Source organism: Eulemur rufifrons, chromosome 14 (genome assembly GCF_041146395.1).
Source record: "Eulemur rufifrons isolate Redbay chromosome 14, OSU_ERuf_1, whole genome shotgun sequence".
Lineage (NCBI taxonomy): Eukaryota > Metazoa > Chordata > Mammalia > Primates > Lemuridae > Eulemur > Eulemur rufifrons.
The window spans coordinates 1,379,198-1,389,049 of NC_090996.1; the positions used below are offsets into that span (position 1 = coordinate 1,379,198).

Sequence of the window (9,852 nt, forward strand, 5' to 3'; positions counted from 1 at the left end):
ACCAGGGAGAGGCAGATTCAGAGCACCATGGGTGGGAACGTTGCCTGTGGACAGGGAGACTTTTGCTACAATTTGTAACTTATTTTTTAAAGTCTATTTTGTAACAATTTATTTAAGTTTTAAAAAAAGGAAAATTGCTCCCCCCAAAAAAAGAAATTTTCAAAACTTGTGCCTGGCGTGATTGTATCCGAGAGGAGGAAGGGCAGGGGGAGCTGGGATGCCTGCATGGAACAGCAGGGCTGGTGTGGGAGCGTCACAGGCGGCATCCCTGTCCTGCAGGGTGGGGAGTGGGGGCATCTGGTTCTGGGCGGGTTTCTTCCCACAGCCACCTGGGCTTTGGGGTCTGCCCCTGTGCCTGGAGCCACGCATGGGTCGGGGATGGGGAGGCACAGGGGCGGCGAGGCAGGAACTGCCTGGCTGTGTTCTCGGAGTTCTCTGTCAGCACCTGGCTGGTTGGCCTGTTGGGGAGAGGGGAAGAAGCAGTGGGGTTGGTTTCATCCTCAACTTTGCTCCCTCCCTCCCTCGAAGGAGTAGGATCCATCTTGGCCCCCATGACAGATGGGAGAGAGTGCTGAGGCTCAAAGAGGTAAGAGGCCTGCTCCAAGTCACACAGTGACAAAAACCAGGATTGGAACCCCACCCAGGGCAGCCAGAGGTACCCAGAACAGTGCTTTCCCCAGACTGAGAGAAGGGTCTGGAGAGGAAAGGTCTGGCAGGGAGACCCCAGGGCCACATACTCATGTTGGCCAGGCAGCTTCCAGCCTCGGCCTCGGGCTCTGGCTCCTCGGCGAAGTAGACCTGCCAGTCCAGACTGCCGACCCAGTCCGCATAGGCCGGGAGTGCTGTGAAGACCGCGGGCCTGGCAGGGCCCTGGCAGGCATCTCCAAAGCTGTGTAGCCCAGCCAGGAACCATGTGCCCCTCACCTCATGTACCAGTGGTGCCCCGGACAGGCCCTGTCAGGGTCAAGTGACACTGGGTGACTTCCCACTTCCTCCTAGGCAGCTGTGGGGTGCAGCAGAGGGGACTAAGGGCTGAAGCTCTGGCTGTCTGGGGACCAGTTAGCAGGATGCCTGGTTTCAGGTGAGAGGCAGGGCTGGAGGCCAATCCTGGCAGAAGGTGTCTTTGTCTCTTTCTGTTTTTTTAGAGATGGGGTCTTGCTCTGTTGCCCAGGCTGGAGTACAGTGGCATGATTATAGCTCACTGCAATTTTGAAATTGTGGGCTGAAGTGATCCCCCTGCCTCATCCTACCATGTAGCTAGGACTACAGGTGTGCACCTCCATGCCCAGCTAATTAAAAGAAAATACTTCTTAGAAATGGGGTCTTGCTATATTGCCCAAGCTAGTCATACTCCTGGACTCAAGTGATTTTCCCACCTCAGCCCCACCCCCAAGTCACTGGTATTACAGGCAGGAGCCACCGCACCTGGCTTAGAAGGTCTCTTCTTGAACTAGAGGGTGAGGAGATGCCAGGGGTCTGCTGGGTAAGGTTTGGGGGACTGGAGCTCACCTCACATTGGGGCAGCTCGCCCACTGCACTGGAACACACCATCCCAGGCAGAATGGGGCTACCGTCACCCCCAGGAGCTGTGTGTAGCCGGCTACAGGCCCTAGGCCCCAGCAGGGTTACGGGCACTGTCTGGGGGGAGCCGATTCCTGTCGGGCAAGGGAAAAGACCCAACTGCCCCAGCAGCCCTTAGGCTGGATGGACAGGTCCCAGTGGCCCTGGTCCTGCATACCTGCTCCTTGGCGGGCCAGCCCTAGGACCCAGCCGCGTTCCCCATCAGGCAGGTGGTGGTCAGCGTAGGGCAGGCAGAGGGGCCGCAGATCGGGGCCCAGTGTCACTGGCTGGGCCAGTAGCAGGAGGGCCACATCATAGCCCCCCTCTGGGTGAGTATAGGCGCCATGTAGGATGAGTTGCTTCAGGCCCCACTCCTCTGGTCTGGTCCCCAACCCCACACTCCACTCCTCTGGCGTCTGGCGCCTGTGTAGAGGCAGCATCGACAGCACTGGGTGACAAAGCTGCCATCGGGCAGGGGGCACAAAGGAGAGGGAAACATGGCTCACCCGATGAAGCAGTGGGCAGCAGTCAGCACCACCTCCTCTGACACCAGGGCTCCGCCACAGGCCAGCTTCCCCTGGTGCTTCAGCCTGGCATCCCAGGGCCACGGGGAAGGAGCCCCTGCTTGGGGACCTTCTCTCCTCAAAGAGCCACAGGCTGAAACAGATGCATTACATCATCTGACTCCTTATTAAGTGCTCACCGTGTGCCAGGCCCTGTGGTAAGTAAACACTTCCTACTTTCTATTCAATCCTCCCAATACCCTTAAATTTTTTACCCTCATTACTGAAGGTGACCAAAGTTCCAGAGAGATTAAGTGACTTTCTAGCTCTGTAACCACAGGCAAGGAGCAGGCTTGGGATTCAAAAAGCCAGAGCCTGAGCTTTTAACCCAGATGGTCTCACGGGACCCCATCCCAGCCTCATGGAATGGTCCTGCTCACAACTCCCTGGCCCCACCCGTCTGTGCCCTCCAGGCTGGGACTGGCTCCAGTATTCCTGGCTCATTAGTGCTTCTCTTACCATCAAGATATGACTTCCGTCTCAGAATTTACTTTGCATTGGATTTGCATGTCAGTCACTTAATGCCATAATTCTGATTGGGAGCCCTGCCCTGTCTCGCCGCCGGGTCCCTGCCTGGAAGCTTGCAGCTTCCCCCAGATCCTTCAGTCAGGTTTCAGAGATTGCTCTTACCTTAACTCCAAACCGGTGAAGTTCCAAAGCATCTATGTCTCTCAGCCCTAATGGGACTGTTCCCATCCCAGGGGCTGAAAGGGGCCTTAATCACGTCCTCATTAGCCCTTGGCAGCGTGTGGACACCCTGTAGCACTTCTCTATTCTGAACTGATGTTTATTTCACTGTGGCTTCCACCCACATGTCCCACTCCCAGCACCGCCTGCTCATACCTACACAGCTGTCCTCATCACTTGTCTCCGGGGTCTCTGGGTTCTGGACCAGGAAGGCTGCGCCCTGAGCTCGAGCCTGCAGCCAGGAGCTGTGAGCAGCCATGTCGGTCAGCAGCACGGGAGTGTCCTCCTGGGCACAGCTTGATGCGAAGCTGATGATCCCAGCCTGAACCCAGCGTCCATCAGGCTCTCGGCACAGCACAGGGCCCCCGGAATCTCCCTGGAGCCGGGCAGCAGAGCCAGGGACGGACACCTGAATCCCAGCCTCGCGCAGACTACCCTCTGACGCAGCCCTTCCGCCCTTCGCTGTGGGTCGAGCCCCCAGCCCAAGGCTGGGCCCCTCCCCTCCTACTCCCTTCCCCTTTCCAACTGTCAGACCTGACAGGGCCCCTGCACCCCAGGCTGGGCACCCCCACACAGCATCCCGGGCCGGGCCGGGCTGGCCAGCAGCCGTTGGTGCAGGCGGTTGTAGAGACAGTTACAAGTGGCGCGGCTGATTAGGTGCAGGCGCAGATTCCGCAGGGTCCCAGGAGCTGGTAGGAGAGAAGGGGCTGGGGACAGAGTCTGGGCTCTGGGAGGCAAAGGAGCTGGGACAGCTGGGAGCTGACACTGTGTGACCTTGGGCAAGCAGAATGCTTCTCTGGGCTTCAGTCTGGGACAGCACTTACCGTCACTGGTATCCTGGCCCCAACCAGTGGCCCAGCAAGAGGTCCCAAAGGGGAAGCGATGGACGGGCTGGGGCAGGCAGAGGGGTGTGTGGGTTGCGGGCTGGGCCAGCCGCAGCAGGGCCAGGTCCGAGCCCTGGCTGTAGTGGTTATAGGCCCTGGGCAGCTGCAGGGCCGCCACTCCCACCTCCTCAGCCCCTGGGCCCAGCTCCTCTCGCCGCACGGAACCCAGGACGACTGACCAGGAGTTCAGTTCTGTTGCGGCCGCCCTGGAAGGGGGAGGACAAGGCCCGGGCTGTTGAGTGCAAGGGGGGACAGTGACACCACGGGAGATAGCACAGGGCGAAGACGGGTCCTTCCCTCCTCTCAATCTCAGTTTTCTCAGTTGTGAAGCTTCTGCTGTGAAAGGTTTTTGTTAAGATTAACTTGATACTATGATTCTCCATAGACGGTACTTTATTGTTATTCTAGGGACAGGGCCAGTCTTGTGGGGCCTGGAGACAAATCGTCCACCCCCAAAGCCAGAGACCGTGCCTGTCCCCAACCACGACTCACTCCTCAAAGCAGTGGGCGGCAGTGAGGACCCAGGTGTCTGCCACCAGGGAGCCGCTGCAGACGTGGACTCCCTGCCTCCTCACGCTGGCCTGCCAGGGCCACTCGCCAGGTACCGTGTCGCCCTCCTGAGGGTCGGGGGGGCCAGGGCCACGCTGCCCACAGGCTGTGGAGAGGAGGGGGTCACGCTGACAGCAGAGACCCCTCTCCTGACCTCACCCAGGCCCACCCCAGACCCAGTAAGGCCCAGGGCCCACGGCCCCACAGCTTACCACGCTGAGCTGCTTGAAGACCTGGGAAGAGAAAGACACAGTGCGAGCCGGGGGAGGCTCACCTGCCTGGCCCAGGCTCCACGGACGGGGTAGGTGGTGGGGTGGGCCCCGGGTCTTTGACCATGACTCGATGGCTACCTCACCAGCCCCTCCCAGAATGAAAATATTTATGTGAGGCCAAGAAACAGCTTTTATTGGAACCTATTCAGCATACACTCAGTAATTAGTTCTCCTCCCTCAGCTGTGCTCAGCACTCCTGGGTCTGAGGAGCAGGGCTTGGGGTTCAGCTTGGGCCCAGGCCAATCCTCCTCCAGGCTTTAGAGTCCCCAACTCCTGCCCCCGCCGTGAGTCAGGGGGACAGCCTGTGTGTGTGCAGAGCATTAGCTTAATTGTCGCCTAAGCCGTGGAGGCCTAAAAGGAAGGATTAGAGGCCTGCGTCACGTCTAAGTCGGGGAGGGCCCCAAGAAATTGAGACCTCACCCCTGTTCTAAGGACTCAAATTCCCGCACCTTCCCAGAAACCGCCAGAGGTCCTCCCAAAGGTCCCTGCTCTGCCTTGTCCCCTTCACGGACACACACAAATACACCTGTGAAACATCTGGGCCAGGACAGCCGAGACAGGACGGAGGTAAAGAAAGGGAGACTGAGGCCAGGGGCCCCAGAATTTGCCTGAGGTTGTTCTGTAAGCAGTCAGACAGGGCCCAGGGGACGCACACAGGCAGCTGTGGATGGTCCCTGCACACACACAAACGGTGACCCAGCCCGAGACAATCCCACCCGTTTTGACACAGGTGGCCCCATATACCTCGTCGCCACAGGCAGACTGGTGCCCCGCAGGCAGGCTCCCCGCTGCGGGGCTGCTGGGGCAGGGGGTGGCCCCTACACCCTCGTCATAGCACTCTCTCCTCCCTCGCACAGGTGGCTTACCCTCTGTGAGGACCACCGCTCCCAGGATGAGCAGCCCTGGTCCCCAGCTCGGTTTCATGCTGCTGCACTCGGCCGCCCGTGCTCTGGTTCTGAGAGGCCACCTGGGTCTCCTGGCTCCACCTCTGCTCCACCTCCAGTTGGCCAGGAGTCAGGTGTCATTGCCTTCCTGGGCTGGCAGGGAGCCAGCAGCTCCTAGCTCTGGGGCTGTGGCTACGTGACCCTGAAGTGGGCTCTACCTGTCTCTGGGCTTCAGCCATGGAGCCAGAGTTCCCCTACTTACTGAGTGACGTTGGAGAGTTAACCTATCTGTGCCTCGCCTGGAAAAAGAGTTGCTGCGAATGTAAAAATGCTTAGAGACAGCCTGGCATACAGCAAACTCACTCCCAGCCTGGAACCATCATCCTGGAACTGTTCCCACCACTCATTTCGGCTCCCTGCCATTGTCCCAGGCCAGGGCCAAGTGGGTTTCACCTGCCTTCTCCTCGTGTCCGTGCCAGAGGCAGTGTGTGCAAGGCTGGGCATTGAGGGGTGGAGCCTTGGCAAGCCCCAGGGCCTCTCTGGGCCTGCTGCCTTCCCGAGAAACAGTTACCGTGGTGCCCACCTTTCTTGCAGGTGTTGGAAGCCCTTCAGTCAGGTGGGAAGAAAACTCAGGGTGCTTCCTTCTTCTCTTCCTGACTCCAAACTCAGGCCAACCCAGACTGTTCACGAACCCTGACCCCAGCACGAGGCAGCTGTGGGTAGGGTTAGAGCATAGTAGCTGGAGCCAGAGGGCCCAAGTGGATTCACATCCTGAGAGCTTCCTGAGCCCTGGCACCCAGCTGTGTGATCTTGGGCAATTTGCTTAGCCTCTCTGTAACTGAGTTTCCTCATCAAGATACTTACCTTATAATGGCTATAAGGACTAAATGAGTTAACACACGTTTTCTTTTTTCTTTTTGGAGATAGGGTCTCACTCTCTCGCCAGGCTGGAGTGTAGTGGAGTCATCATAGCTCACTGAAACCTCAAACTTCTGGGCTCAAGCCATCCTCCTGCCTCAGCCTCCCCAGTAGCTGGGACTATAGGCGTGCGCAACGCCCGACTAATCTTTCTATTTTTAGTAGAGATGAGGTTTTGCTCTTGCTCAGGCTGGTCTTGAACTCCTGAGCTCAAGCGATCTTCCTGCCTCACCCTCCCAGAATAGTAGGATTACAGCGTGAGCCACCAAACCCAGCCTGACACAGGTTCTTAAACAGTGCTTGGCATGTGGGCAAATGCTCAGTACATGTTAGGAAAAGAAAAAAAAAACAAAATACAACCTGGCCCTGGTCCTCCAGAGCTGCCAAGGCTGGCTTGGGATGGCAGGTAAAGCAGCTGGAAGGGTTAAAGTTAAACTGTAGGAAGAACTTCCCAGCAAGCATGTACAGAACCATAAGGGCAGCTTGACCTCCCAGGAGAGGAAGGGGGCCTGGCTCCTGTGGGCAGCAGGAACAAGCTACCGGCCTATTTCCTGGGGGTAGGGGCTCATGGGTGTTGAGCCTTGCTGGCTCTACACCAGAGATGGGACTAACCGTAAACCACCCTTCCCAGCAGGCCTTCTAACTCTCCCTCTGACTCACATCCTTCCCAGTTCCAGAGAAGGCAAACACTTGGGGAGGCCCAACACCAGGATCCCTGGCAGACAGATGGTTCAGACTTGGCCAATTTATTTAAGAAATTTTATTGCTCAGAATCTTCCCTCCCTGAGCAATGGCAGCAGCTTTGGAAACCAGCCCTTGAGGACAGAACTAGAGGCACTGGGTGGAAGAAAGAGTGAGAGCGTGGCACACTTGGTCCATTGTCTTGTGTTTGGGTATGGCAATGGGGAGGGTGGGGGGGGTGTATCTAGAAGGCCTTCTAGGGACCCAGGTATGTCCCCCTTGGGCAAGGCTTGCATGCCAAAGCAAAGCAGACAAGGTCAGCCTGGCTTGGGGTGAGGGCTCAGTGCCCCTTAACCTTGTCCTGGGGTTTTTGGACCCTCCGGAAACTTAGCAACATCAGGCCCACATTGATGGCATAGGTGGTGATGCAAACGAAGCAGAAATCATAAAGCACGAAGAACAGGATCCAGGCCAGGTAGACAGAACCAGCCAGAGACACCAAGGAACTCAACACCAGCAGGATGGAGGCCCAGCGTCCCCGTAGGCAACCTGCAGGGCAGAAAAGGGTAAGGCATGGGCTTCGGGGACTGGCCACCTCTGAAATACTGCTCTGACTTCACGGTGCCACCCCGACAGCAGGAGCTGCTGAGGAGTCTCTGAAACAAGAGGCTTCGCCAGGCCCCTCCAAGACCTTGGTTCCCCTGTCCGTTCAGTGATCCCTGGGACCGAATGGGGAATTTTCCTGTTCAGCTCTACATGAGATGAAAGACAGGTCCTCCTTGGATTCTCTTCAAAAGGAATTTCTGAGTCTTTTCCACAAAACTGGGAACCTAGGGTGTCTGTAAGGGCCCTTCAGCCTCTGACAGTATCTAAACCAACTGAAAAGCTGTTAGTCTCTTCACCCCCAGGATGGTCAGTGATAAGCAACTAGCTGGCTGGCAGCTGTCTGGGCCACCAAGACTGCATGGGGTGGGGCTAGGCTGGCCAAGGGGGAAGAGGCCTGTCATGAAGGGGTGGGGCCACTTACCTAACAACAGCTGTAGTGTGTAGAAGAGGCAACCATATATGCTGTTGGATTGATTGAGGACGCTGTCCTGTCCCAGCATGTGCTCTATCAGCCCGAAGCCCCGGCCCCACCTGGGGGTGGTTGTGGTAGGGGACCCAGGTTAGGAGTGTCAACCTAGTGCCCTGGACCCAATCCTGGAAAGGTGACTTCCAGGAGGCCACCTGGCCTTCCCCTAGTCCCATTCCCCTCTCCTGCGAGTCCAAGGGTCGATGACCTGGTGCCTAGCACCTCTGGCCACGTCAGCTTTCCGTGTCACTGCCCCTAATGTCCCCAGTCCTCAGTCTCAGCCTGGCCATGGCTTCTCCATAGACCCCTCTTTCATCCTAGGCCTTCTATAATTCTTAAAGATGGCAAGGCTGGGTTGACCCCATTTTACGGAGTTTCTAGAGCCTGGGAACCCAGAGGAGATTCTCTTTGTCCTAGAGACGCACAGATCTCCAGCTCCCTAGCCACCCACTCTCCTCTGTATTCCATCCCCGATAACTCCTGGCCTTCAAGCACAGCCAAGCCCAGACACCTTGTCCCCAGGCACAGCCATCACCAGCCCTCAGGTGCCATCCTAAGACCACCACGGGTCCCTGCGTGCTACCCTACCTCCCTCTTTTTTCCAATCACCGTTATTCATTGGCATCGGATGCACCTGCGATTCCCTAGAATAACCCCAGTCCCCAGCACTATCTGTCCCCCTTCCCTGCACGCCTATCTGCAACACCAGTATCTCCGAGTTGCCCAGCTCATACGCAACACCCCCTGGAGCAGCCCGGCCCCCAAGTGTCCGTGCCCCGGGCACCCCAATTTCAGACTCTAGAATCATCTAGCAACCTGGCCTCCAAGCACATCTGGTCCCCGAGGCCCCGTGCCTTTCATTCCCGCGCGCACCTGGAGGAGAAGACGCGCGAACAGCTGATGGCTGTGCCCACGTCGCAGAGCGCGCGGTAATCTGGGTCCCGGGCGCGCGCCGCCTTCACGTGCAGCGCGTAGAGAGAGAGCACTAAGCCTGCCAGGCAGAGCGCGAGCCGCACCCAGCCGGGGCTCCCCCAGGTGGTGCCCATATCTGCAGGTCCCGCCCGAGGCGCCAGCGAGGAGAGCCCCAGCCACGGAGCAGGGGCGGGACAGGATATGGCCACGGCACCCCCGCCCCCGTGGCTGGGGCGATTGGTCGGCCGGGTCTCCTACTCCGTGGTCCAATTGGTCGTCCCAGGACTCAACAGGCGCGATGGCGAGCCAGGAAAACAACGAGGAGCGCTGGGACTGGTACAGCGTCAAGGGAAGGTGGGCGATCGCCGGCAAGACGGCCGCCGGACGTGACGGGAGTTGTAGTCGCCGCGGCTGCAAGGCCGCAAGGGAAATGGAGTCTCCAGAGTTTTAAAAATGGTATTAATGTGGGTGGCAGTATTTCACGCTTACTCTATATAGGCTAAGCTCAGTGCTAAGCCTTGGAACATCCAAGACCTAGAGACCAGCGGATCCGGGGTCCAGGGAACACTGCGATCCATTCAGGGACCAAGCATCTCTGAAATTATTTCACACACCATTGAGGTTAAAACCTCCTGTCCTCCCGGGTTGCTCAGCCATTCCCTCCTGCCTCACCAGCGCTTCCTGCCAGCTGGTCTTCCTCTTCCTCCTCTCCCTTAAATTCCAGCGCTGTTGCCTTGGCCACACCCTGGACAGTATCCCAACGTTTCTACCATGCGGTGCCCGCCTGGCAAAACCCGAGCCTGGATCGACTCAACAGCCATCCCTCCTGTCCAGGCCTCCTGTGGGCCAGCTGAGCGCTTTCCTTCACAG

The 9,852-nt window shown here is 58.0% G+C and overlaps 2 protein-coding genes across 5 annotated transcripts; both read right to left on the reverse strand.

Moving 5' to 3' along the window:
* Nucleotides 1-92: 92 nt before the first annotated feature.
* PRSS53 (serine protease 53) lies at nucleotides 93-6,966 on the reverse strand. 3 transcript variants are annotated; one of them, XM_069486068.1, is made up of 11 exons: nucleotides 5,382-6,966; nucleotides 4,456-4,476; nucleotides 4,187-4,349; nucleotides 3,635-3,900; nucleotides 3,345-3,499; nucleotides 2,967-3,186; nucleotides 2,067-2,217; nucleotides 1,739-1,983; nucleotides 1,510-1,655; nucleotides 738-954; nucleotides 93-458 (listed from the first exon to the last, which is right to left on the reverse strand). In XM_069486068.1, the coding sequence occupies exons 1-11, from the start codon at nucleotides 5,437-5,439 to the stop codon at nucleotides 439-441; spliced, it is 1,662 nt and encodes a 553-aa protein (XP_069342169.1). In that variant the 5' UTR covers nucleotides 5,440-6,966; the 3' UTR covers nucleotides 93-438. The 3 variants fall into 3 exon arrangements, with proteins under 3 accessions (XP_069342169.1, XP_069342167.1, XP_069342168.1); XM_069486066.1 differs by having other exon boundaries at nucleotides 108-458; nucleotides 3,345-3,900; XM_069486067.1 differs by lacking the exons at nucleotides 93-458; nucleotides 738-954 and adding an exon at nucleotides 963-1,172 and having other exon boundaries at nucleotides 3,345-3,900.
* Nucleotides 6,967-7,060: 94 nt separating this feature from the next.
* Nucleotides 7,061-9,321, reverse strand: VKORC1 (vitamin K epoxide reductase complex subunit 1). 2 transcript variants are annotated; one of them, XM_069486069.1, is made up of 3 exons: nucleotides 8,944-9,317; nucleotides 8,026-8,135; nucleotides 7,061-7,547 (listed from the first exon to the last, which is right to left on the reverse strand). In XM_069486069.1, the coding sequence occupies exons 1-3, from the start codon at nucleotides 9,114-9,116 to the stop codon at nucleotides 7,339-7,341; spliced, it is 492 nt and encodes a 163-aa protein (XP_069342170.1). In that variant the 5' UTR covers nucleotides 9,117-9,317; the 3' UTR covers nucleotides 7,061-7,338. The 2 variants fall into 2 exon arrangements, with proteins under 2 accessions (XP_069342170.1, XP_069342171.1); XM_069486070.1 differs by lacking the exon at nucleotides 8,026-8,135 and having other exon boundaries at nucleotides 8,944-9,321.
* Between the last annotated feature and the right edge of the window lie 531 nt (nucleotides 9,322-9,852).

Excerpts from the sequence above, each read along its gene's own strand:
- PRSS53 (XM_069486066.1), bottom strand. The coding sequence starts at position 5,439 with ATGAAACCGAGCTGGGGACCAGGGCTGCTCATCCTGGGAGCGGTGGTC. Across the intron at positions 4,350-4,455 it reads TCTTCAAGCAGCTCAGCGTG|CCTGTGGGCAGCGTGGCCCT; the intron begins GTAAGCTGTGGG and ends TCCTCTCCACAG. Across the intron at positions 955-1,509 it reads GCGAGCTGCCCCAATGTGAG|GGCCTGTCCGGGGCACCACT; the intron begins GTGAGCTCCAGT and ends TGACCCTGACAG.
- VKORC1 (XM_069486069.1), bottom strand. The coding sequence starts at position 9,116 with ATGGGCACCACCTGGGGGAGCCCCGGCTGGGTGCGGCTCGCGCTCTGC. Across the intron at positions 8,136-8,943 it reads TCGCGCGTCTTCTCCTCCAG|GTGGGGCCGGGGCTTCGGGC; the intron begins GTGCGCGCGGGA and ends AACCACCCCCAG. Across the intron at positions 7,548-8,025 it reads CACACTACAGCTGTTGTTAG|GTTGCCTACGGGGACGCTGG; the intron begins GTAAGTGGCCCC and ends TCTGCCCTGCAG.